We start from the raw sequence: 27,873 nt of genomic DNA on the forward strand, positions 1-27,873 counted from the left end.
TTAGACATGATCTCCCACAGCATCTTTGTATCCTAGCTGAAACATTCTGGTCTGGACAGATGGATTAATAGATGGGTAAAAAACTGAAAAAACTCTCTTGTTTGCTGAGCTTAAAGGGTTTATGTTGTATTTGGAGGCCTTTACATGCCAGAATAGATACCAGAGAACTCTGCTTGTATCTGATTTATTATCTTTTTTAGTGATGTGTAGGTTGAACAACAACTTGCACTCAGCAAGTCTGCAGCTGACACCAAACTGGGGAGACGAGTCATCATGCTTCAGGGCAGGGCTGTCACTCAGAGGGACCTGGACAGCTGGGGGAATGGGCTACCAGGAACCTTATGAAGTTCTCCAACTGGGATGGGATAGCTCCTTGCAACAGCTCTGCACAAAAGGTCTTAAGGATGCTGATGAGCAATAAGCTACACATGAGCCAGCAGTGTGCTTTGGCAGCAAGGAAAATCAAGAGCCTGAAGCAGACTGGGCTGTATCAGCAGAGCACAGCCCCTGTACCGAGAGGAGTGGTTATTGTGATTACCCCCCTCTGTGCAGTATTCAATAGATCCCATTTACAGCATTGTATCCAAGTTTCAGCCCTGGTCCAAGAACTAAGTTAATAAACTTGCTGCTAAGCCCCTCAGATGGTAGGGATTTGGAGATCAGCCTCATGAGGAAAGGCTGAGGGACCAGTGCTTGTCCAACCCAGGGATGAGACGTCTTTGGGGGGCTAAGAACAGCCTGCCGGTACATATAAGGCAATTATCAGAGCCAACAAAGCTCTTCACAGTGGCACAATGACAACAGACAGTGGGCATAAATTGAAATGAGAGGGTTGAACTGGGTATAAAGAGGAACCTTTCTTCATGAGGACAACAAGGAGTGGAACAGGCTGCACAGTTAGGTTGTGCAGGCACTATCCTTTCAGGTTTTCAAGACTTCTCTGGACAAAACCCTGAGCAACCTGGCCTGATCTCATAGCTAAAGAGCTTTCTGCAGGAGTTTAACCACAGACCTCCTGAGGCCAGCCTGAACCATTCTGTGATTTCTCGCTCAAACTGGGAAGGGAGACTTTATCACTTAAGTTATTCATCACCTAGAAGCCCCGGTGTCGTCCCAGTGAAAGTAAGAACTTCTCGGTGTTGGTCATAGTTTGCACAGAAGACAAAAGTCCTGAAAAACTTATGGTCTTTTGAGATGAGACAGGCAAAGCGTAATAGCAAAAATATAACTGACCCAGGTGCTGGCTGTTACACGAGAGTCCCTTTCTCCTCCTGCCCAGCTCCACCACCCAGGAGCTCCCCTCAGGCGCAGTGCATCGTACCACTTCCCACACACCAGAGGCAGGTGGAGTAAGCACCAGGTGCTTCTGCCTCTCTCAAAAGATCCAGGTCATGGTACCTCTGGTTCTTGTGTTAATCAGAGTGTGTTAGCTACAGAAGTACAAGGAAGCACAGTGCTACAGCTACCCAGTTCATAATTACTATTTTATTGCCTTCTTGCAGACAAAACTGGCATTTTTTCAAGGGTATGGCTAGATTCTGTCCTGGAGGAGGGGACACACCTGGCATGAGACCGGCAGCACTGGACTTAGTTTAAATTCACACTGTGTTTAACAGAGTAGTGTGGACAAGTGAAATTTCTGATTCAATTGAGGGAAATCATGTCTACAGTGTATAACACAGTGTGGTCTTCCAGTATCTGTACAGGTGTTTTGAGGACGACTTAAGCACATTTAGTTTGCTAAGATGTGTGCACAAGGAGCCATTGTTACAGTAAGATGATCTTGTTTTGTACAAAGTCATTTGGAGGTGATTTCCCAGGAATCCACGCAGAAAATAAGACCTCAGAACTGTTCCAACAAAGTTAATGTTAAACAATCCTTTTTTTTCCCCGTTTCCTGTCAAAGTCTGTATCATGTTGATATTGGTCTTGCTGGATCTGATGGTGCTAATTATGCAAAAGATTAGCATTTTTATGGAAACAGCTGACTATATCCTAAATGAATCTAGTTCTTCCTAACACAGAAATGGATCTGAACAGAAAAAGAGTAAATCAAGTAATAATTTTATTTCCTACATGTCTGTCTCAGAGCTACTTAGAGAGAGAAGATACTTTAGATACCCACAAACCTGTCTAAATCACATGGAGAGCTGTGGAGAAAGCATTAATGCAAAGTAGTTTCTTTAGCATCTAATATCATATTAGGGCTCTAATCCTCTGGTCTTTTTATCAGACTTTTATAATTACATGGAGCAGAGAATGAGAAGGTGGAAAACTAAATGAAATTGATTCTGGTATTTCCACTACAAGGATGGTGTAGGTGTTTGGGGGTAGGAAGTGAAGTGCACCAGCTTCTCGAACACTGAGTAGCTATGCTGGTACAATACTTGAAGACTGAGAAGGATAAGATTGTTCCAGTGCAAGTCTGAGTGATATTGAGGTATCACTGGAATTTGGTCTAGACAGGAGAACACTTCCATATTTACACTGTCACATCTCGAGAGGTGTGGCAATCAGAAATGTTTCACGATCCCCAGTGGCTGCCATGTAGTTTTGTGGTTCTGCTGATGGCAACTACTCAAGTTTTAAATGGGTTATAGTGATGTTTGTGCTTTTGCAGTGGAGGAGAATATAGATGTAATAAAAGACCCTCTCATTTTTGCATTTCTGTTCAACATGACTCAGCTGGATGGAAGAGAAAGATTGGCTTCAACTTTTCACTTCTGAATTTATCCTTAGGGACTTGTGGATCTGTGTGTGTGGAGGCTGCCTCTCTTTTCCCTTACTTGTAATGCAAACTTTATAGTAACAAATTCCACATTAAATGTTCACAATAAAAAAGACTCCTAGGAATCTTTCTTAAGTCAGGTTTTACATGTTTGAAAACGCTTTTACAACACAAAGCAATTCTTAATGCTGCCCTTGCTGAGTAGCCAGAGATTCCTTTGGTTGCATACCCAACGTACTGGTTGGGTATACATGCAAGTACGTCTGGAATACACAATGCTGTGATAACATCTGGAGTTTGTAGAGTGGGAATCTTGGTAAGGAGGTTTCCAATTCTATGAGGAGATAAATCACCCTCTATATAGCCTTGGGGTTTTGGAGAAGAAAATATTCTTGTAAGGATGACACCTCTACTTCTCAGCTGGGAGAAGCAGAGCTTCTGGCACAGCAAAGAACTGAATCTTTATCTTCCCTGTTTGTTATCAAAATAGCTGTGGTATGACCCACAAATTGAACATGAAACGACAAGTCTGCTTGCGAAAACTAATGCAAACTGAGTTAATTGCCATTCTTTTGTATATATTATATCCAACGATCCAACTCTCCATTGTCCTCCACAGCCTGCAGCTATTATACACCGTAAAAGTTCAGTGTAGGGGACATGTGCATGCAAATCTGTTTAAAAACTCCTATTTTTCTCCATTAATTGGTAAAGATAGTTAGGACCTTTATAACTGCTCCGATCTGGTATTCACTCTTACAGGTTACAAAGTATTTTTAATTATGGTGGTAATATTTTAATGAGACCATCAGTGCCTCAAGCCAATACCATAACCCAGTTGTTTGACATGCTGGGATGACAAGCATCTGTTATAATGTGCAACCTTGCTAATGGGAGATTCACGCTAATGAGGGGAAACCATGGGTGGCTACGGGGCGAGTGTAGCAGTCCCATTTGACCCTTTGTTCCCATTTCCAAGAACGAAGGCATAAGCAGAAGAAAGGGATGAGTGTCAATAAAATCATCATGCTCCTCATCCCTTTGGGCTTGCAGATACATGGGTGTAAATTAGAACAGCCCCGCCTGGTGTGAAGCAACTGTAGATCCCTTGAGAGCTTTCTGTTCCACTTCTCACCTGGTGCTGCATGCAGCCCAGCTGCACTGTGGTGTCTAGAGCCAAATATCAAACCAAATAATGAGGGAGGATGCACCCTGCCAAAAGTTCATGTTTTGTTAAAATAATTCATCTTCACAAATGAATGCATACTGCATGCACATCATGTGGCTGAAAAGACTTTCAACCCACTGCTACAGAATAGCTGGTCAGAAATAGCCTCGTGTTGCTGTCAGCACTATCAAGTATCTTTCTGTAAACTTCTCAAGCTCTGGCAAATGTCAGTGAGCGTTGATGAAATAGTGTTGTGAAGTGAGTTTTTAAATGAATGGGAAGAATGTATCATTAAATAATCAACCTTGTACTATCAATACTAGGTAGCTCTGCTTGCAGCAACATGAAAACAAGAGTTGTGTAGAAATATTGTGTCCTTGCTGTCAGTCATGGTGGGACCACGGTGGGAAAAGGCTGTCACATGTTGGTGTCCTCCACCTGAAGCAAAACAGCATCCTGAAACTTTTTGTCTGAGTAGTCAGTCAGGTTTGGCTAGGCTGACACATCCATCACCACACCCTTTACTTCTGCATGGTGTAGAAGGAATTGTGCAGTCCTAGGATGCATTTTCCCCTTGAATTAAAATACTTTTTTATTTTTTTATTTATTTTTTATCCTACCAGAAACTGGTAGCATAACACTCCATTGCATGTCTGAAAGGAACACAGATGCTGTTCGGGGCCCTGGGAATGACAGCTCTTGGCAGGCAGTCTGGGCCTTGACAAGTCACAGGTTCACGCTATGAGCTTTGTGTCAGTCACTCCCTGCCTTCCCCAACCCCCTCATGCACTCATTGGGGCATATCTATTTTTTAAAATGGATTGTGCTGCAGGGCATTATAAATCTGCCCATAATTAGGCACCAGTTGAGTGGATTTAAGATATCTTCCCCATGACAGAGATATCTTCGAGTGAGTTGTCTGAGCCCTCTAGCTTTGTTATTGATGACATTTCAGACCGTCTCTGTAGTTGCTGTAGAGGTGTTGCTACTGGTGCCAGCTGGTGAGCCTCTCTCCCCATTGAGAAGAGCTCAGAGGGAAAACTTGGGAGTGTTAACTGAATTCTTCAGACCGAGTGAAGCGAGGAGGTGGAAATTCCTAGGATTGGCCTTCACTTCCTCAGAAACACGGACTTCACGAATGCTGCCACTCAGTTTAAGCTGTCACTTCCCAGGCAGCTGTTGCACAGGGGTGGTAATGCGCAGCAATCGTGCTACAAAGATGCACAGCTAGATAAGGGGCTTGCACGTGTAAACTTGTCCTTAGTACCCAGAACTGTAGGAGTTAGGAACACATATGTCACATTCTGTCTTACCTTGATGATTCAATCTTTATTTGGAATTCTAGACCTGATTTTTTGTAAGCAACAATAACAAAAATCAGTTTCATATTCATATGACCATATCAGGTCATATTCACCTTTGTGCTTTGAATGTTTGCTACTATTGGTTATCAGAGTGTTTCAACTATTTCAAATTTATTTGGTTCTCCATGCAAGGAGGGTATCAAAGACAGGATGGCATTAAGCATGTTCAGTGCCATGTTGTGTGAAGTAGGAGGGGATGACAGTTCCTGTTAAAAGTTAATTAACAAGCCATTGAGGGGAATTTCTGCATGCCTTAGGAATTCAGTTTATAAGTTAAAAATAGATCTCTCCCTGGTACAGACAGAGACAGTCACCTCAGGAAGCTCCATAAATAATTAAAGAACCACTATCCAGTAGCCTAAGCCAGAAACAAAGATTTTGGGTACATCACTTGGGGTTGGGAGAGCCTTTTACAAAACCTAAAGAAAGAGATTATGCCTACCCCCAGTATTATGTATCAAGGAGCTTATCTCTGTCTGCTAAAGCAATGTTCAAGGCACAAATGTATCATTGCCTCCTTGGAGTTGCTTTCTGCTAACATCCTCTTGGTACATGCAGTTCCAGAGGTGGTGGGTTAGGACACAGTGCTGTAGAAAAGCCCTTGGCTCTGACTTGGTTTAAGGAGCCAGAAAGGAATATTAAGGAATGTTACATCTACTTCAGACTGACTTGCCTAAAGACATTCTCTGGAGACCCAGACAGCTTTCGTGGGATCCATGTCTTAAGAAGCAGAATTTCTGTCCCCTTCTGCTAAGGGACATGAACAAGAAACTCCAAATTACTGCATTTTATTCTCTGCATTGAGTTCTCCTTGGGGGGAAAATGAAACACTGAGGCCTGCAGAGTTTACTGGACATTTGCTCTCAGAAACTCCTTGAAGTAAAGGAGAGGGACTTAGGATGTGGCCTCTGGTATGTCAGGATTGGCCCTTTCCAGAAGTAGGTGAGCAAGGCTGAAGTGGTATCTTCCAGTTATGACAGCAATATTTTCCCACAGTAAGTAGAATTTTAAGCAATACCCATGTGACTTGTTACTTCTTCAAGATAACCAATTCCACCCTGAGTAGGATCCAAGCAAAATTTACTTTGTTTCAGCAAAATAAAAATAGTTGTATTTACTTATTTCTATTTCTTATGCATGAAGATAGTTCAGATGGGAGCATCGAGCTGTTCTCAGTATCCATTCAGTCTTATCCTCTCCTCTTAATTTCAGTGGGGCTAATTGTGTGAGTAGGACCAACAGATTTGCTATTTAAGCACATTTTTCTACATATCCAGGTAACGATGACTCATTCAGACCTCTGGGTGTATCACATACATGCTGTCTCCATCACAAATAATGGAGTGCCTCACTGAGCTGGCACACTAGTCCAAGCTGAAAGGTGGGGCTGTTTGGAGGTGGTGCTAAAACTCAGGAAGAACACTAGATTAACATAATATTTTTGTATTTCTAAATACACATACATTCAAATGGACAACTTTCAAAGAGACCTGCTGAAAAAATGCTTATTGTTTGTATGTCTAAATACAAGTGTCCAACTTGATACATCACCACTTGAAAAATCTGACCTTTAGGTATGCTGGTAGCACTAATGCAGTGGTCTGTATTTCTGTTTCAAAAAGTTTGAACTGAGTGCCAAGGTACAAAGTTCAACTTTCCCTCATTCTGCATCTCCCTCCTAGTCTAAATCGCTCCTCTTTCCTACTTTTTTACTTTCTTCTTTATAGCACCAAACCTACGTTTCTTTTTTTTTTTCTTACTCATCCTTACTGCTTTTGTATTCTGCTCCCTAATGACTTGGAATGTAATGTCAAATCATCAACTCGTGCAGATATCATCTTTATTCAAAAAAGCACCCAACTCCACATATATACACACAGATATATGTATGTATGTATATATATATACACTGATATGTAATGATTCATGTTATACATAGTATAGAATGTATATTACAATATAGAAGTCACTGTATGACTTCACAGATAATAGGCAACTTGCATTCTGCCGCTTTGTAGTGCTCCATACAGCTCCGAGCGGTGCTGTCAGCATGCCTTTCAGGACCAGTTTGCTTGGAAGAGCTCTTATGTCTCCACTATGCTGTGCCCACCACCACCTCCAGCAGGAGGCCAGGTTCTCATTCATTCATTCATTTCAGTTTCAGTGGCATTGCAACAAACTGCTCACTTTCAGTTCTTTTTTTCTTTTTGGAATAGTTCAGAAAATCTTGTCCTTTGGTACATTTATGTTGTTTTTGTTTACTGTTCCGTGGTCTGTTGCTCAGATCTAAAATATCAGGAAAATATTCAGTGCAGGAAAGACAGAAGTGGGCCCAAGAACTTAAGAATGATACGTGTTGCTTGTGATCTTCTACACATTTCAAAACTAACAGCACGTGTTGTTGCAGCACATTGGGTGACTTACATGACCGGTCGGCTTTACCATGCTTTGGGATGAATGCCATGGGATTATCTCAGTAAAGCCTGGCAGCTTTATTTGTGGGTGACTACTTAAAATCTGACCACCTTTCCTCTGCCTTCTAACACCACGGTCAAGTGGCCAGAACAGCTGCGGTAGTGTAATTTAGTACAGTTAAGAAATTGTTCCTAATTGACCCTTGAGACTGACCCAGTAGTCTATTAGTCTGTGGCTGAGAATGAAGGAACCACTGGGTATCCTATGGCAAACTGCCTTTGCTGACACACCGCACGCACAAAATAGTAAAACTATTTTTCTCTAGCAACTGGCACTTTTTGTTGTTGTTGTTTTTCACTTTTGAAGAGTAAAGCTTAACTTTTAGGCACACAAAAAAAAACTTGCTAAGTGAAAAAGTCAGTTTAAAAACCCATTTTTTGATACCCTCTTTCACAGTCACAGACAGCACGATACAAGTCTCACGTTTCATTCATTTATGTGCAAGTTTCAGGACAGTTGTGGAAATGGATTGGGCTTGGAATATGGACAGTGTTCCCAGCTGTCAGACTCTGTGTGCCTGTGAATTGATTAAAAATAATTTATACTACTTTCCTAATGAGCATGTAGTAAGTGTTTTGGGCCAGGGGGATGTGGCTGCTGCCTGTGGACCAGAGTCATCCTCGATGTAAGCGTGCTGATGTAACTGCTGCTGTCGTTTTTGGGTGCGAGGTGCCTTCTGGAGTTGTAGGGGGCCGGGTGCGTTGTAGCCCCCCTGTGGGAGGCTGGGCGGTGCCTGGAGGTCTGTCTGAAAGAGGCTGAGCTGACACAAAGTCCACCTGCAGTTTTCAATGGGGATCCCACCTCCAAACCGAAAACTCGTGAGGGCACCCCGGCAGGTGGACGGCCCGACGAGGGGGGCCGGGGCCACGCCAAGCCGGAGGCCGGGCTAGGGAAGAGGGCAGGAGGGAGGCCGGGGCCGCTGAGGGAGGAGGAGGAGGAGGAGGAGGTGGCGGCTTAAAACCTCCGCCGAAAGGTGTGGCTTCGCCTTTCCTGTGCCGGCGGGGAGGGGACGGGACGGCACCTCTGCTCCTGCCACCACCACCAGCACCACCAGCAGTAGCAGCAGCACCACCACCACCACCACCAGCACCACCACCACCAGCAGCACCACCAGCAGCACCTCCCGCAGCCTCGCTCGGCGGCGCCCCCCGCCCCGCACCTCGCCTCCCCGGCTCCCTGCCCTCGCCCTCCCCGGCTGCCTGCCGTCAGCTGGGGCCCTCCGGGCGGTGAATGCCGCTCCCCCCTCGGGCCCCGGCTCGCCTGTCCCCTCTGTGCCCGCCTGGCCCCCCGTCCCGCCCGCCACCATGAGCATGAACGGCGGCTCCCACCCGCGGCTCAACACGCTGGGCCGCATGGCCAGGGCCGACTCGGGCACCGACCTGCGCTACGAGATGAGCTCCCATGTGGTGGGCAGCGGCGGCGGCGGCACCCACACGCACAAGACCTACTACTACCAGAAGACCTACGGGGGGGACTACGCCTCCGACGGGTACGGGTAGGTGCGGGAGGCTGCGGTTCGCCTCCTCGTTAGGCTTGACTTTGGGAGGGGGGCGATCAGCGGGGTGGAGAGCAGAGCGGGGTCTTGGTGTCGCTGCTTGGCACAACTGAGCCAATCTGGCACGCAAAATGCCTCGTTCAGCCTCCGCTTTGGTTCGAGGCTGGGCAAGGGCGAGGCCGTCCTCCGCCTTCTGCCTCCCCTCTTGGCACCAGCACGGCGGAGACCTGGCGGGGAAGACGCCAGCCTGCGCGGATGAAGTTTTGGCAAAGCCTTTCTGGAGCCAAGAGGTGCTCCAAACCTATGAAAACCAAGCATGGCAGTTATGAAGACCTTGCCATGAATCCCCTTGGCCAGGAGCTCATAGGACTGGAAATAGGTGCCAGTCGCTGAAGGAAATGACCTTGGTGTCTGATAGCCACCTATAGTGAACACTGCTGGCCGTTAGGCTTTATCTATCTATTTATTTATTTATTTTTAACACACGGAGCGGTTCTGTTAAACCTATAGCTCTGATTATCGATGCCACTGATTTGGGAAGTGATTTGGAAGTGCTGTCATGCAATTTGTGTTAAGTTACAAGCCCTAACTGTACTGACATCCTGATCAGGTTGCAGAAGGATGAGCGTTAAACACATACAGCAAGTAAACAGCAGATGAGAACTTGCAGGCTTTATGAAATAAGCGTACCTGTAAGTGGCTGTTGAGAATTAGGATAACCCTAGTCAGTGCCGAGAGCTCCGTTTAGGTGTTTCAGATCTGTTGCCAGAGGACCACTGAATGCAGGACATAACTTGCATTCTACCTATGTTTGTTTATTACTTTGCACAGTTCTTAGTTCTTCATTTCATTCTTGGTTTGCTGTGTGCATTATGATTAGCTGCTGCTGTAACATGCCTACCCACTGCTGCAGTCAGTATGAGAATACCCCATCTGTTGAGGTATAATGAGATCAATTCAATACCTTACCAAGGGAGACTGCACATGCTAGGATTCCAAAACACTGGCTGTGTTGCATTTTTGAGGGTCTGTTTTGCTAGTGGTGCTTCGCTGCAAATACCTTTACTGCTTTTAAGAGACAGGCATGAAAAATAAATGGCGGAGCATGCTAATTCTTCCCTGGTCTTTTTCCAGTCTTCACTCTGGTGCAGCTACAGTGGATTCACTGGCGTGCCTTCCCTATTAGTTCTGACTTTCACTAGAGGAGAAATACTTCAATTTAGCATTCTTTGGGTTTTGTTACATATTTTAAACTAGCTCGCAGCCTGTTAAGCTCTTATTTCTTTAGCTTTCAGTGGTGTCTTAGCAAGAACAGAGAGGATAGGCCTGGTGAAGAGGTTAAGGATCTTCTGTCAACATAGTTTCATTTATTCTCTGTAATATAATGTTCATATCTCCTTTTCGGGAACGTGTAACTGGCAAGGATGTTACAATGAAAGTTCCCTTTCCGTTTATTCCAAGGTCTCTGCATGTTACTAACTTCCCCTGTTAATCAGACTGAAAACCATATATGTATTTTACATACAATCTTCTTTTACATACAATATTCTTCTTTTGAATAAGTATTTGAAAAATGTATGTGCTTGCACATTACTGAGTTGCACAGGCTTATTTTAGATTGGTGCTGATTTGAATTACAGTATGTCCCCATGTAGAAAATGAGGGATTTTTTGCCATTTGATGAAAAAAGCAGTCAAGTCTGATTTTGCACATGTGCTGTGTGCAGAAAATCCACAAAATCCTGTGCTGGTTGTGCTTGCAGGATCTTGCATCTGTTACTACCTTGCATAGTCTGTGGAATTGGTTTTAATATTTGTGTTACGTCTGATATGTTTAGTGACACATTTTAGTGGCAGTTGCTGAACTGAAAAACAGAGACTTCTTTTTTTTCAATGGAGAAAATTACTGTACCTTAATTTTCAATGCAGTAGGATTTAGCTTAGGGTCTAGTCTTGTAAGTTTTGGGGCGTATTCTGCCAAACAAGTCTGTGCTGAGTATTACATTAGTCACAGAGCAATATAAGACGCTCCCTACCCTTAGGGCTCAGCAAGGTGCTTTTACAACATTCCCGGTTTCTTCTGGCTTGGGAACTCAGGATGAGCTTGGCCCTGAGTACAGATACTCAGCTTGATGTTGAGTCATGCACTCCTAAACTGCCAATTAATCAGTCAAATATTTATCAATGTCTTTGCTATGAGAGATAAAATCTGATCAGCTGGGAGAGAAGACAAAAAGACAGCGGCAAGTTCAGCAGTTTTATTAAGATTTGGGGAGAAAAGAGGTCATAAGATTCATGGTTGCCAAGTGACACATTGTTGCAAAAACTAATTTATGCACAAGATTTGCTTAAAGGCTAATGGAATGCCAGCACCTTAAACTAGGAAAGGATCTAGATATTCAGATCCCAAGTCTTGACGTTACTGGCAGGGACTGCTGGAGAGGCTTAGAGGAAACAGGTCCAAAGCTGCATTTTTGCCCGTCCAATTGTCCTTGCAGTGGTCTGCAGGGTCCTGGCCAAGATGAATCACGGTGTCATGCTGGGCATGACAACTGCCCTGGTGAGAAACAAAACTATCGGAAGACGGAGAGTAAAGAATGTGTCTGAACTGCCAAATGCCTGCTGTGCTCGCAAAGCATGCCCTGCGGTCGAGCCAGCACGGAAATACCTCTTAACAGCAGCTGGTAGTGCTGCACAAGATAAGAAGGAAACCAGCTTGCACCCCTCCTAACTCACCTTTTTATAGGTACCTGTCTGAGATTGGTTCCATTGCAAGCTATTCTATGTGTCTTTGAAAGCATGAAAACATTTGCCAGATGTATTTCAGGTGGCTGTTGGTGGAGGAGCCGTGTTGCCTTGTCTCCCTGCCTCGCCATGCTGGCTGGGCGCTGGGTCCTGCACCTCCCTCTTGCAGAGCTGGTGCTGGGAGAGGCAGCACAGGCTGTGCGGACGTGCCTGCAGCTGGCAGGTCCTGCCCCTGCAAGTGGCGGCCTCGCTGCTGGTGATTCATACTGGTGGCAGAAGTCCCGCTCAGGGGTGTGAGAATTTTCTTCAAACAGGTGTGGCAGGGCCCCTTGTGAAATCCCGCTTCCATCGAGCTCACGTGGCCGTGGCAGTTTTAAGATTTCACTGGTGACATTTTTTTTTTTTTTTTTGGCACATTTCTAAAGGGATTAAGAGCCCGATCATGCACGATGATAAACTTCAAAAGATAGCTTTATCATGTCATGGCCTATGTACATGACCTATGCTTCCAAATATGAAGGTGTCTGAAGATGCACTGTGCCAAAGCTGATCCTAGTAGGAGTAGAGATGCAAAGAGAAAAGCCCATTATCAAATTATTGGTGTTTTCTGACACTTGCATTCACTGTCTTTAAGGGGTAAAGAAACCTCCTGTTACGTAGCAGTTTAATTTCTGGTTATATTTTTACAGATAGTTGATTGCTCACCTGTTAGCTGTTTCTCTCCAGAGATTCTCTATTTGTCATACATCTCCTGTGTGTTAAAACCAATTTTTTAATACTTGGATTTCCAGGTGTGCACATGCAGCTAGCAGACGGTGGGTGCGAGGTGGTTCAGCTGATGCTGTGTGCAGCATGTGTGCTGGGGATTTCTGTTCCAGTTCAGGTTTTTCTTTTAACTCACCTAGCCTGGGCATACCGGGTAATCCCTTGATGAATCTATTGCTTGTTCAAACAAGTTTGTGTGTATGAGGAAAAAAAAAAAAGAGAGGTGCTATTGTTTTGCTCAGCTTCAGACTCTGTGTTGAGTTATGGGAGTTGTTTCATACTTTGGACCTGCAGAAAGACCTTTGTCAGTGGAAAAAAATGCTTCAGATTTTTAAAAGTATAAATATTTTGTGGAGCCAAAAAAATTAACAGACACTATTTTGACTCGATGTGGGCCCTCTTAAATCAGATCTTTGGGCTGAGAGTATCCTTTTTCTGTGCTTCCAAAGCATTAAGGAATCGTGAAACAATTTCCACAGCACTGCTGGACAGATGTTCTTCTGCGTGTCCCCTGCTCCTCTGGACCCTTGCTGCCCCCCAGGTGACACAGCAGCTTCTGGATGCTGATGGAGGCAGAAACTAGAGCAGCCCCTATGTGTTTGTGTGTTTTTAACAGCAGTACGCAATGATGAAGCAGAGCATAGTTGGCTTTCCTCCTCGCCTTGTGCATCCTGTGTTAGCAACAGCCCAGTTGGACCTGCCAGGTTGGAAGCTGATTGTTTACAGAGGGTCTATCATTTATTCAAAACGTGTCATTTGAGAAATATTGTTACTTCTTAAATGTGTTGGTGATGGTGATACCCACCCATGGCGTGCTTGAGGGACATAGGCACAGGTGTGCTTGAATCACTGATCGCCATACTCACAACTCATTGTGTGGCCTTGAGGGTGTCACTCAGTCCCGCTAAAACAAGCAGAAATAGTTATTTCTTTCTGTGGAGCAATGTCTCACAAGCATCCCACTTCACAGTGAAGTGCAACCTAGCTCAGAAATTCAGGACTCACCAGTGCGGCAATAGCCAAGCTTGGCTCAGCAGGTATATTGCAGCAGGGAGGTGTCTCAAATATTGCCCTGTACAAAACCTGCTTATAGCAGGGTATGGGAACAACACATTTTGCCCTGACAGGGAGCAAGCCTTTTGCTTCCTGTGCAGAATGATGGCAACATGATGATGCTGTCTCTTTTTGAGTGCTCTTCTGGCAGTAGAGAGCTGCAGGGCCACATCTGAAGATCTGTAACCTTCCCCAAATCAAAAGTGATTCTTCTGTGTTTTGAAGTATTCTCCTAGTTCTAAAACAAAGACACTATCCCCCCTATTTGTTCCTTTAATAGTTAATGACTATTAAAATGAAGTCATTTTAATAATGAATTCGGTTTAATAGCGTTGTTTTGAAATTCATGACTTGCCTTCAAAATACCTGTCACAGCCTAAAATTTTTTTGAGTTGCTGGTAGAAGTAGGTTACCAGCTCAGGTCTGAAGCAGCATAGGCTGTTTGGCTCAGCCCTGTTCCACAGGGGTTGAAGATTCAAAGCAGTATGGCCATTAGTCAGGTTTTTACAAAGGTGTTTGTTTATTAGTAGGAGTCCTGGCGCTCTTGTGCTATAAGTCTGGCTAAAAGTTCCAAGCTCCAGTTGGGTCCCTTTCTGCACAGGTACATGGAAGGGTTCAAAAAGCTGAAAACTATTTGCAGGGTGCGCTAAATCAAGCGGAAAAACTGGCCTGTGCTTTCACTGTGTGCAGTGTTTGGTGCAGCAGGTTCCCATTCACAGATTTGAGCTTTAGGTGTTGCCAGAGTTAAAATCAAATCAAAATGTCATCATCATAGCACCAGTAGTTGTTGCAATGACCAAAATTTTACTTTATTCTCATTCAGTTTCATGTAAGCAAAATGAGATGAAAGGACAGATTACCAATAAATAGTCCTTTGACAATCCACTAAATCTGCCTCGTGTGAGGATTGTCAGGGTCCTACATCTTTCTGAGGGTCACAAATGTATTTTTACATAGGATCTAGGCTACAGGGTTGTACTTTGAAAATCCAGGTTCTTTCGTGCCTTCGCATTATGATGCCACCTAGCATGTTCGTGGGTTGGGGTTTGCCTAAGTTTCTCTGTATGCCATTGTGTTGGATATGGTATTCCTTTGTCTGGATTTTTCCTTCTGCCTGCAGGTTGGATGTCTGCTTACTCTGCGTTAGGGTTTCTGCTTTGATCTGCTGTTCCCATTGCAGGTCTGTTGTTTCCCCTGGCTGGGAACGCCATTAGTTCTCCCAGTGTCATCAGCTACATTTAACAGGACACTGCCTTTTCATCCACTATCCTAGCATCACTCTCAGTATTTTGACGAACAAAATAGTTAAAATAATTAACTAACAACAATAAAAAAAAATTGCATACAGGGTGTTAAAAGCTACATTGCTGAACTACCGTGCTCTTTCTTATTTCAGTTTGTATTGCTCCAGCTTCTGCCATTATTTTTGGTTAAGTCTTTATCTGCTAGATTGGAGAGCCTGAAACACTTTCTGCTTTCTCCTTGTGAAGGGTCCCATGAACTCTAAACAAGGAACTTACAGATCTTTATTTGAAGATCTAATTAGGGCATATTAAAGCTTCCCAGTGCAAGGCATTTGCTCCTCCCTTTAAGACACTTCTGTGCATCTGTATTCAACTATCTACAGCTTTCCAACTTTTTTATTATCTGGACGATAATGTTGGATGTAGTGTTTTAATATCATTGGGATGAACACAGAGTACTTGTAATTCTATTTTTCCTGCCGTGTAAATTATTCTAGGAGTCTGATTTATTTGAAAACACCTTTTCTTCACAATTTCTTATTCTGTTAACTGTGGCAGTCCTTGTTTAGACCTCCTCTCAGTGTAAAGTGAACTAATTCACTATCACTAAAGTGATCTTTGAGGTCAGTTGAGTTACACTGAACTCAGCAGAGATGCACTGATTTATTACAGTAGAGGTCTGATCCTCATCTATAGTTCCTTTGGCTTCAATGGACATCAGGTATTTGTAGCTGTCAGGAGATGATTAAAAAGGCAATTGAAGAAAAAAATACTCTTCTCATGTTCTAAAAAGAGAAAATTACTTGTAAGATTCCTCTCTCTTCCTTACTATGTTTCATTAATGAGGATAATTGTGGGTATAATTAATGTAAATTTTAGATGCAGTTGGATGCTTCTAGATCCAAACACAACAGCTATGCCTAAGGAGAAGGAAGGATTTTAAAAAGGAAGCTGATGGGGGAAGCCTGGCATAAAATCAGTTGTGCAGTTTTCTTTAAGGTGTTTCCAAGGCATATGGGCATGCGTAGCACAGTACGGTGCGATGTTTATGCAGCCAAAGGGTTACAGTGCAAGTGAGGAGTTGTGTGTGTAGAGCTTGTTTTAAGCCACTCAGTGATTTTTCAGTCCTGTCTCTTTGTCTTCAAAGGTTTATTCCCAGGTATTGACAGAAAGAGCTTAAAGATTTGCTCAAACTTTTTCCATTTGCTCAAGAGCTGGTAAGAGAATGGCAGGCTGCTGAACGACAAACTACACACACAGCAAAAGTGCTCTTAAAGGATGCTGGTGAACATTTCCCTTCATTGCAGTGCTTCTTCCCAAGGACAGCTCTGCTGTGTGTCATGGCTCCTTTTTCCAAGTACAATCAGAGGCTGCTGAAGTCAGTTGAAAGATTCCCACTGAATCCAGATGATGTGCTGGTTCTGCTGAGTTGGGCAGGTTTGCACAGAAGTTTTTTGCTGTTAGTGCTCTGTGGAAGGCTTGGGCCTTGAGTGATTTGTAATGGAAAAGGTTACCTGCTGTGAGCACTGCAGTTAGAAAGCTAGGCAAGGCTTGGAAGCGTCCTAGTTTCTTACCGTCTCTTAGTAGTGGTTTATTTTAGTTTCGCTGGCAAGTGCTTGGGTTTGGGAGCTGCCTGAGCTTGCTTGGGAGCTCTGATTCCATCAGCGGGGAATGATTCCTAGCTTCAAGCACCTCACCCACATTCAACTAGCAGTGGCTCGCTTTGGTGGCAGGGTCCCAGGATGAGCAAATGCAGGAATGGCAGCCTTCTGGTGGGATGGATGCAGGAGATTATGTGCAACACAACAATAACGACCCTACTATCTACCTTGGCTTTTTCCTCCACCAGTGATTTTGGTTCGGGAGTTTACCTGGAACCCCCAAACTCCCCTTTTACTTCTGAATTCAGCTCCTACATCTGTTTTTGTAATAGCTTAAGCATCTTGTAATGCCTTTTTAAGACACTGCACTGCACTAGTCTTTTATTATTTCCACTGATAAAAGGGCCCTTTGAATACTTGCATAGACTTGTGTGCTCATGTGCTTGAAGAGCAGAGGTGCCTGCTCTCCTTTTACAGTCTTAAGTTCAATGGCTTGTGTGATAGCATGTATGATAATGTAATGTAAAGATTACATTCTAATTTATGAACTCCAAGAAAGATCATGAATAATATATTTGTACTGTAATACTGTCAAAGTTTCATTTATCAAAGCTGCAAATACCAGTATTGGAGGAAAACCTTTCTCTTAACCACATGTGAGGTTCCATCTTCTGCTCAGTCCAATGGTGAAGTTATTCCATGTCTGCTACTGCAGAATTGTGAATCTGCTGATGCAGAATCAGCATTGAACTGCAACGGTGTGTGTGTATAGGGACACACAGATAAGCACGTTTGTCTCCATGAAGCTTGACTGGATTTGTTATTTCATGTCACTTCCTGTAGCTGTTGGGAATTTCTACTTCACATTTCTCTTTATTATGTGTGATTACTTTGTACTTACTTCATCTTATTCTTCTCCCCACCAACAGTCAGAATGGGACCTGTACAGTTTCCAGACGTCAGAACACCATTCAAGAGCTTTTGCAAAACTGTTCGGATTGCCTGATGCGAGCTGAACTCATAGTGCAACCTGTGAGTGCTTTTTGTTCTTAGAAAAAGTGATTTTAAATGTTACACGGAATAAATGGTGCGTTGTTATCTGAACACACAGACTGTGGTTCTTCACCTCTTTTCTGTTATATCAGCTGTTTTTCTGAGGGAGCTGCCACCTTACCCTTTGAGTGGAATAACATGTATCCTTTCTAGGTGTCCTCTTCTGTCTACAGTCAGTGTTCAGTAAAACTGATTGAAATGTAACTGGTTAAGAAAAGGGAGCCTTTTGATTAAAAATAAACACAACAACAAACCAACCAAAAAAGACAAAAACAAAAAACAATCACCACTACCAACAAAACTCCCTTCAGATTCTACTCTTTTTTTTTCAGTTTTAGGCCAACGGTTGCTAATAATGTTATGGCTAATAATGTATGTGGAATGTCTTTGGTTCCTGCTGAAGTCAAAGGAAGTGTGGGGTGGTGGGTGTATCCTGCTGTTGAGGCTACAGAAATCCAGAATCCATTCGCAGTTCTTGCAGTAGAAGTGATTTAATGCACACTTTTTGACCCTCTGTAGACAGAAAATTCCTACAGGAATGAACTCTGTGGTTAGCAGTTCATTTCCTTTACAGAATATGTGAGCATGTTTATATAAAAATCAATGCCATAGTAAATACTGCCTCTTGGTAAGGATTAATATTATTCCAGTGAAGTTAAAAGGAAGCAATGTTTAATTCCAGCATGGTGCCACAATGTACATTGCTTGTTTTTTTTTTTTTTTTTTTTTTTCTGTTTTCGTGGGGGACAAAGCAATGAAACCCATCATCATTTTCTTTGCAAAATGAAACCACAGCTGGATTACATTTAGCTCATCATGGCTGTGTCAGTGCAGGATGAGATCAAAAAGCCTTGTCTTTCTGCTGGAACCACCATGACCATGCTGGTTCACTGCACTGAGAAGACACTCAGAGAATTTGCCTAGAACTTTGGACTATGAGATAGGATGCAAGAAAATGTGACTGTGCAAGGAGCTAGTCCCAGGCAGATGGGGTGCATTCTGCATTTTACAAGGAGAGAAGCTATGGCTGTGACTCTTGGAATCTCATAGAAACTTGTGTAAAATCAGCAGCAATATTCGCCAGCTCCAACAAGGACACAGTGTCTGCTTCTTGTCCTCTAAACACGAAAGCTGTTCTTGCTATGTAAGATCTTAAAAATTCGTCACACTGAGTACATCCTTGGCTCCACTGAAATAAAACTCCACCAGGACCTGTTATTCTTTATGGAAATGTTTTGTTGGTATTATATTTTAATAACTTCCTTGTGTATTTTATTCATAATAGTGACTTTCAAATTACTATGAATCATTTATTAAATGGCCTTCTGCCAGGTAAAACTGTCAATTGGCGACCTAGCAGTTGAAACCTTTTACACTTCTTAAAAATAATTGGTCCTCATAACATCTCTTTAAATAATCATTGTATAAGCTTCAGATTGTTTTATTTAATCTCCACCTCTTTTTTTTTTTTTTAATTTTAGGAATTGAAATATGGGGATGGTGTCCAGATTAGAGGGAACAGAGATCTGGAAGAATGTTTTGCGCAGGCAAATGACCAAATGGACATCCTTGATGGGCTGATCAGGGAGCTAAGGCAGATGAACCAGCCCTGTGAAATGTATCAGAAAAGGTACTGAAAGGCCCTAAGGAAGTGCTGGGGGAGGGAATGTGACAGATAAAATTCTGTGGTGTCTGGAGTGCTTACATTCTCTGGTGTTGCAGGCTGTGGCAGAAATCAATAAAGTGGAATGAAATCAGTTTGGTTTGGGCATGCTAACATGGAGAAAGGTTGTGCAGTGATTTCACACAGAATTTCACATCCTGGTTGTCTCCATGAAATTTCAGTCACTGTAGTTTTTCCACAGCCTATGCTATCAGCATTTCTTTCTGAATACCTGATGATTCAGCAGGAGATATGAAATGTGTTGTTCCCATGTTTTCTGTGTTTTCCTTGTAGAAACCAACTGTTACCTTCCCTTTCAGGCTGCTTCAACTTCAAGAGCAAATGCGTGCCTTATACAAAGCTATCAGCGTTCCCCGCGCCAGGAGGGCCAGCTCCAAAGGTGGTGGTTGCTATTCCTCTCAGAGTGGTTCAGGCTGGGATGAGTATACAAAACGTGTTACAAGTGAATGTTTGAACTGGATGAGACAGCAGAAGGTAAATTTCTCCAAAACCTAAAGACAGTGCTAAGACCTGATTTTGCTGATAAATGTCACCTTACGTGCAATAATGTTCTGACTGCCACTAGAACATTAAAAGTACAAATAAATGGTAGTAGATTGTTCCAAATTCCTCCCTCCCTCTTTTTTTTCCCTCTTATATTTGAAGCATTGTACATATAGTGTTTCCACTGAAATACAAAAATGGATTTGGGGGTCTTCTTTTACAGGGAAAAATTTGAAAACAAAAACAAGACACAGCTGTTAACAAAAGGCATTGGCATGTTTGCGTTGGAGATTATTACATTCAATATTTCCTTCCTTCCTTCCACAGATTTCCTTTATGCTTCATATTTATTTTAACCCTTTTAACAAATAAGACCAGCTTCACAGATCTAACCATTGTCCAGTATTTTGCAGTTGTCCTCCCTCTAATCTATTCTTATCACAATGGGATCCAGAAGGTACAGTTGATTGCCACAGGACTAGACTTTCATAAGTCAGCTTCATAACTTTCATGTGTATCTCTTGCATGCACAGAATAAATTTGCCTATCCACAGCTGTTGGTGGTGTAACCTGGAGTAGAAACACACACTCAGAGCTTGTAGTACTCTCGTGCTGCTGGGGTGGAAGTTCTGTGTTTGTAGCTGGACAGCACTTTGACAGACGGGAGAAGGAGCAAGGAGGCCCAAGTTACAATTTGCTGACTCTCTGTAATTTGAAATTGCATTATTTTTATCTCTCTTTATTAGGTTGTTGCTTAGTGATCCTGTCATTGTTATCTGCATGTGGTGTTTACCAGGTGGCTGCTATGCAAACCAGATGAGCAGGGGAGAGCTCTGTACAGTTCCCATACTTTTATGTGAGTGCCAGTTGTAGTCTAGTCTTCCAGTGCCCTCCCATATCGTGGCATGTTTTAGAGGAAGGGGAAGTGGAGATGCACTTGAGTGCTAACATTTACAGGCATTGTGCCAGTAAAGCAACAGCAAATATGATTGCCCTTCACATACTGTGGGAGAGCAGGCTATCTGTTAGACCTGCCATGGTTTGAGGAGTGATATTGGACAGACACTGGGCCTTCTTCCAGTGAAGAAAGATGAGGAACATGTACCTCCCAGAGATGCCACGTGACTCCCAGCTGAGACACCCCTCGCTAAGCATAGGAAGCATGAGCAAACTGTGTTCACACACAATAGCTCCTATGAAAGAAGAAGGATCGTTCTCTGTTCCTTTCAGTCCCTAAAGCAAAGTGGAGGTGAGGCCAGTAAGCACTTAGCTTCCTATTGGGCTTTTGAGTTTTATTTATTTATAAATATAAATATATATATATTCAGTGCAAAGTTCAAAATAAATTTTCCCTATACCTTTTCTTCCCATTGTATCTCACTATCTGCTCACATTGGGGCTGAGATAACATTCCTTCTAGTAGCATAATGAGATGTTAAACAGTCTGAACAGCTGTGTTTTTCTGCTGGTGTTTTTGTGTCCTCCATATCCGGATGGTTCACTGACAGGAGAATCAGGTGGTAGGAAGGTCGGTCAAATTTCCATTGCAGAATTAGGGAAGGTGAACTGAAATCCAGGCAGCCTTTGTTCACATATTGGCAGTCATCCAAGACTGCTGCTGTTGCTACAGTCTAGCTAGACTGTATAAATATAATGAGAAGGGTCAAAGTCCTGTAACTTTTAGATGTCTGAATGTAAAACGTTTCATTTCTTGGAACATTTTCAGCCTTGCCTTTGAACCCTTATGCTTGAGTGTGGTTCAGGCTTTATTGACATCTGTTGACTCAGAGATTTGGCTTCAGGCTGGTAATTATTAAATTCAGTCCCAACCCAGGAATAAGATATCGAATCCTCTATGTCGTGTGTGTGCACAATGGCATTCATACAGAGATGGATTGCGATTGTGTCTTCACAGCATAAAAGGTGCTTTGGAATTTGAGGAATTGGGTTGTGAATTCAGTGGAATTTTATATTTGCAAATAATGAAGCAGAGAATTGCAGTCAGATAGTTCTCAAGTTAGTAATTATCCAGTTGTATTACTGTTCTTTCTAAGGCTGTTCCTAGAGATTTGTACTGAATGTCCTATAATAAACCCTGCCAAAATGCAAAACAAACATATTCTATAGCCCTTTCAGCTTATCTAATACATTGGTTGGCTTCTTTTTTCCTTTTTTATTTTATTTTATTTTATTTTATTTTATTTTTATTTTTCCATTTAGTTGGACTACATTTAACTGAAGTCAGTGGAGCTGCATGAGTGTAATTAAAATGGAATGTAGTATACTGGGCTACAGAACTGTGCATTTTCACATAAGTTGCATGAGTAGCATTTGAAGTCACAATTTGTTTTCAGAGTGATAAGAATGTAACTGTACTATAGAACATACAAGCACAGTTTAGTCCAAAGTAAACATGAAATACACTACTGAGTGTGCTTCATCTTGTCTAATTTTAAGCAACTTAAATATTTTCTGTACTTTGTTTCTTCTACTTCGGGAGCCTGTCACACAGTTTAAGCAAGGGCAATTTTAAGAAATTTTTAACCCCTGATCTGAACTTCCCTTTGTTTAGTTTTACTCTTTATTGTATGGTCACATTTCTTTCAATTCAATTCCTTGATGCTCTGATTTAGATGATAATGTCTTTTTTCGGAAATGAAAGTACAAATACTGTCTCTTTTTCCTAGTCTGAAATGGAGCTAGTGAAATGGGGGTTTGATGCAGCGTCCATCGAGCAACAGATTAGTGACCATAGGAGAACTCATAACGCCATTGGAGACTATCGCTGGCACTTGGACAAAGTCAAAACAGACCTGGTAATTACTGTCTTCCCTTATACATTGCTTAATCTAGATTTGTGTCCTTGGCTTGCCAGTGTTTGACTACAGCAAGTAATGCTGAACAGCTCAGCTTCTCTTCAGAAAGCACTGATGTCATAACAACTGCTTTCCACCCTAGTATTTATTATTTCATGATTATTCAGTGTTCTGTTTCTTTCCCCAGAATTTTGTAATGAGAATTTAGTAGTTATTTAACATTTTGTTTTTCTGTACCTGGCAAATAAATATTGGGATATTTTTGGTGAGAAGAATGGCTAAGAATGATTGTTCTCACTTACTTTTTTTAAGACAAGAAAGTTAAAGAATGTGGGTAAAATACAGCCTTGAGTAATGAGGGAGTTTCTGTGAAAAAAGACCAAACTCTGGGCTAAATTTAGGGCTTTTTTTTTCTTCTCCCTCTCTTCTGAGGCTTCTGGTCCACTCTGGGTTTTGTGATTGGAATAAAGAAGTCAGTGAAAATGCAGTGGTTAACCTCTGCTGTCACCCTAACAACTAGATATTGGAGGAATGTTTACTTCATCTCCATTCTTTTCTGTTAATTCCTCAAATGGACGAGAGGAGAGAGAGCTGGATCTAAAGAAAAGGGATTCAGTTTTGAAACTTTGTTTTCTCAGACAAGATGAAAAGCTGAAGGGTTGTTATTTTCTTTTCTCTTCTGTTTATAAGAAAGTTAATAATGTAGCCCTATCAAACACTAGTTCCAATGGGAATAAAAATTGGAGCATGCTGCTCAGGATCACAGTTTGTATTACTTCACAGTCTTCATAAATCTTGCTTTAGGGCTAGGTGGTTCCCCACAAGCTATCTAGGAGTTTGGTAAAGAGATCGAATTTTGGAAGCTGTTTTTGTGTTACAGGGGTTATGTTCAACCTGGCTTATAACATTGTTGTGAGAAATAAGTTTGTCCAAGCCTTAGTTTTATACTTCTGGCCCTCCAGTGGTACAGATCTGCTGCTCACTGATGTCCCTTGCAGGCATCTCCAAAATACCACATGAAATTATAACATCATGGTACTGGCATTGTAAAGAACCCACAGGTAGGCACGTAGAAGGCACGCTAAATATTTGCTGTTTCTGTTTCAGCGTGAGAAGGCCGCAGTTCATCAGCTGGAGGAAGAATACGAAGGACTGCTGGTGAGCACAAGATTTGCTCATATGTGATACCCTCAATGATAAATGCCTTTTGCTTTCTTAACACTGGTGTGATAGTCAAGAGACACTTCAAGCTTCGACAAAATGATAGATGCATGTATAAGTAATTCCATTCAAGAGTGTTTTGTCGTTTAGATGAGACTTAGTTTGAGGCATGAATTTGAGATTAATTCATTACCTAGTTTATAACTGACTTACCAGGAAGTTTCTAGTTTGCAACGGGTAAAGGAGGTTGGTCACTAAGCAGGTGAAGAGAAGAACTCTACCTCCTTAATGGGAGTGAATGTGGCAGTAGAGTTAGTTTATATTAGAAGCTTAAAAAATGACTCAAAGTTGTGTTTAGAACCAAATTCTGTTTAGGGCTGTGCATCTTGTCCATGTTGGGTCTTCATGTAAAACACTAAGAATCTTGTGCAAATGGTAGATGTAACCCTTAGAATTGGAAGCTGCTTCCTGTACACGTTTCAAATAACGGGATATTTATTATCATGCAAGGACAGAGAAGGAATCTTTTCATGAAGCATCATCTGCGCAAAAGGTGCTGCTACAACATCAAGGATATACTGTCAGCAGCAAATGCGAGTAAAAGTGATGTTAAATTTTCAGTCATTTTCTTGTATTTTCCCCCATGTCTTTTTGCTTGCTTCCCTACATGTCTACTACGCTTGTGTTTGAAATGGCTTTAGGAAGCTGGTGACTTCAGATTCCCATTATTTCTTAAATCCAGGCATGTTATCCACTGTCCATTGCCAACAAGTTTCATAGCTCTGTAGATGAAGGCATGTTATCCACTATCCATTGCCAACAGATTTTATAGCTGTGTGGTTTTGAATATTATTAGTTCAAAAAAAAAAAAAAACGCAAAAAAAAAAAAAACACCATACATATGCATGCTGTGCTTTTGTCTACCCCTTCTCCACCCAGCACACGCTTTTCTGTGTTTATTGTTTCTCATTTCTGGAATTCCTTGTAGAAATACTCGTTTGAGAGAATGGATCAGCTCCGTCAATTCCAGAACCTCATCCAAGCCACCAGCAGAGAGATCATGTGGATCAATGACTGTGAGGAAGAGGAGCTTCTCTACGACTGGAGTGACAGGAACACAGATATCGCCAGGAAGCAGGAGGCCTTCTCTGTAAGACAGCACAACCCCCTCGTGCTTTCTGTGGAATCTCTTTTGGCATATTTAGGGAGGAGCAGGGCAGGCATTTCTTCTCTCTAAGTACCTTTTTTTTCTTCTTTTTTTGTCAAAACACTGTTGGATTAAGTACTGTGTGACAACCTTTTGAATCAAGATTGTACATGAACTGGAAGATTGTGCTCACTCAACCACTTGTGGATTCTTTTGACCTTGGAAACTGACCTTATCAGTAAAGTTCACTGAGAACCAGTAATCACATGTAGCTTGTGCACACAGTCATTCTGTTGACATGCTAAAGTAGGGGACTTGAATCAAGTAGTTCAGTTCTCCCTGTTTTGACTACTCAGGGGCTAGGAATCTCTGTATGTGGTCCTGATCTCTTCACCAGGAACTAGGGCCATGCTGGAGGGAATTGCTCTTTCTTCCCATGATGGTCTTGCCAGCAACACATTGAGAGCACTGTCAGAGGTGGTTTGTACTGATCCTTGTTGTCTTCTGTGGGTACAAAAGGAAATTGAGCATGTGTGTTTCTTAAGCCTATGTTGGTGCTGATTACCAAAGTAAAAAAGGAATGAAAGTTCACACCATTAAGGGGATTCTCTAATTTATTTATTTATTTACTTTTTACTATTTTTGAGTTCAATTGTTCTGGATGTTGCAAGATGCAATCATTCTTGCTTCTGTCCTTTGGACAGGAAAGGCTAAATTTTGCATGCTTTGCTCTGTGAAGCGTCAAGTGTAGAGACTAGAACTGAAAGGACTACATTCTTTGATTCTGCTGTCTTCATGTTTAGTTTCAGTGCACTGAGTAGAATTAATATTTAATGTTAGCACGGATAATTTCACAGAGTCATAAATATCTGGAAAATTTTAAGTAAATTATTCTAAATACTGTGCTTTTGGAGGCTTGTTTAATGCTGTGTTTTGGTTGTTTAGAAACGTATGAGTGAACTGGAGCTTAAAGAAAAAGAACTCAACAAGCTGAAGCAGGAAAGTGACCAGCTAGTTCTCAACCAGCACCCTGCTTCAGACAAAATTGAGGTGAGTTAGACTTATGTCATTGAACTTGCTCCTGTAGTTACTATGTGAGAAAACTTCTCAGTGGAAGTCCACGAACAAAATGCTGCATTTGGACCTGAGAAGGATTTGCTTGCCAAAAATCATGTCCCTTTTCATCCAATTGTATGAACTGCTCTAATAAACATTACTACCTTCCTCTGCAAACCTGGCCACACAACGGCTGCAGCTTTCTTAACAGCTTGGGGGAGATCTTGTTGCTACCAAATTTGATGATAGATGTATATAAAAATTAATACAGGGGCTTAAGGACTTGTCTAAATATATTGAAATTGCTGTACCTCATGTGAGTTAACTTCAGTGCAGCAGAATTTATGGTAGGAAGGCATGTCATTCTTCTTCTGTTATCTTAGAAGGCATGTTTTGAAGATAGCCACACCCTTCGAGAGTTTATGTTTAATCCGGGTGCAAATACTTTCTGCAACTGAAATTTACAGTGCATTTCTACAGCTTAGCCAAGATATTTTTGCTATCATGGCTTGTTAAATGCTTACATTTCAATTACAAAGGCTGTAACAATTTGGAAAATCTCATCCTATTAGGATATGCTGTAGTTGTAGTTTTAAGTGTGCATAAGAACCCTGAAGCTGAAAGAAGCTAATAGAAAAAAAAACTGAATTCTTTCCACTTTTCAATGCGTTTACTTTATTATCATATTGTGTAGAATCACCATTCATAATTCCCTCTGTGGTCCTTTTCTGCCTTAAAGGAAAGATCCTTGTAAGCTCCAGTAGTGAAGTAAAAAGTTGTGTGTACTTTTCTAAAGAACTTACATAAGGAGTATGTGAGAAGTTCTGATTTAAAAGTAGCCATCATAAACAATTGTGTTTGACACTGCTCCTTGGAAGGAGAACATGACAATTTTCAGTTGAAATACTTTGTTTGCACTACAATTTTGTGCATTTCACCCCTTCGCTCATGAACTTCAGGCTTTATGTTGATCAAACAAAATTCACATCATGAACAAATTTCTCTCCACATCCCACAAATGTGTATTTTACTCTCTTCAGTTAGGTAGACACTTATAAGTTGGGGAACTATTTGCATGAGTTGCATTATTCTGGTCTGCATGAATTTGTTTTAGCAGACATTTCATTTGCATTTATGTAAAGCATAAATAATTATACTTGAGTCTAGGTATGGGAGAGAGATCTCTGTGAAGATTTGAGTTCTGTATATTTTTATTTTTCTTAGGCCTACATGGATACATTACAAACTCAGTGGAGCTGGATCCTTCAGATCACCAAATGCATTGATGTACATCTGAAAGAGAATGCAGCTTACTTTCAGGTGAGTAGTGATGTGGAGAATTCACACTTATTTGAATTATACTGAATTATACTAGATTAACATTCATGAATTATTAATTTAATAAAAAAATCTTCGTATTCCAGCATTTAAGCAGTTTTCTTTTAAAAAAAGAATTTACAAATTTCAAAAAGCTCATTTCACTTGCTAACATTATTGAGTGACAAAAAACTGTATTTGCTGTTTTCAGTGTGTAAGAATTTCCAGGGCTTTCAACACATGCTGAAGTAAGAGCTTTCAGAATTTAGTTTATGGATTGTGAATGATGTGATGAATAGTTCATAGGAGATCTGTCATGTTCCTCACTAGTTTTGTTAAAAGTGGGAATCCCACCACAGGTATTTTTCTTGTGTCAAAATCTTCCTAAATCTATGCACAATTAGACATAACAGTGTTATCATGCTGTTGAAAATGCTGCTGTCCTGGCAGATGTGAGCTGGGATTTCTCATTAAAGGAATTCAGTGTTTTTAGTGGACATTTTTGTGAGAGCTGTGTGC

At 41.8% G+C, this 27,873-nt stretch overlaps 1 protein-coding gene across 4 annotated transcripts in view; it reads left to right on the forward strand.

Annotated features, from left to right (window-relative positions):
• The first annotated feature begins 8,702 nt into the window (after positions 1-8,702).
• Positions 8,703-27,873, forward strand: part of DSP (desmoplakin) — a 39,011-nt gene continuing 19,840 nt past the window's right edge. The window contains exons 1-9 of one of the 4 annotated variants that reach the window (XM_005010729.6): positions 8,703-9,230; positions 17,567-17,669; positions 19,172-19,320; positions 19,674-19,848; positions 22,545-22,673; positions 23,781-23,831; positions 24,823-24,984; positions 25,927-26,031; positions 27,262-27,357. In XM_005010729.6, the coding sequence (XP_005010786.4) occupies positions 9,040-9,230; positions 17,567-17,669; positions 19,172-19,320; positions 19,674-19,848; positions 22,545-22,673; positions 23,781-23,831; positions 24,823-24,984; positions 25,927-26,031; positions 27,262-27,357 (1,161 nt within the window). In that variant the 5' untranslated portion in view covers positions 8,703-9,039. The remainder of the gene's footprint in view (positions 9,231-17,566; positions 17,670-19,171; positions 19,321-19,673; positions 19,849-22,544; positions 22,674-23,780; positions 23,832-24,822; positions 24,985-25,926; positions 26,032-27,261; positions 27,358-27,873) is intronic. The other 3 variants (XM_072035036.1, XM_072035035.1, XM_072035034.1) reach the window with 3 other exon arrangements.

This window comes from Anas platyrhynchos, chromosome 2 (assembly GCF_047663525.1).
Source record: "Anas platyrhynchos isolate ZD024472 breed Pekin duck chromosome 2, IASCAAS_PekinDuck_T2T, whole genome shotgun sequence".
Classification (NCBI taxonomy): domain Eukaryota; kingdom Metazoa; phylum Chordata; class Aves; order Anseriformes; family Anatidae; genus Anas; species Anas platyrhynchos.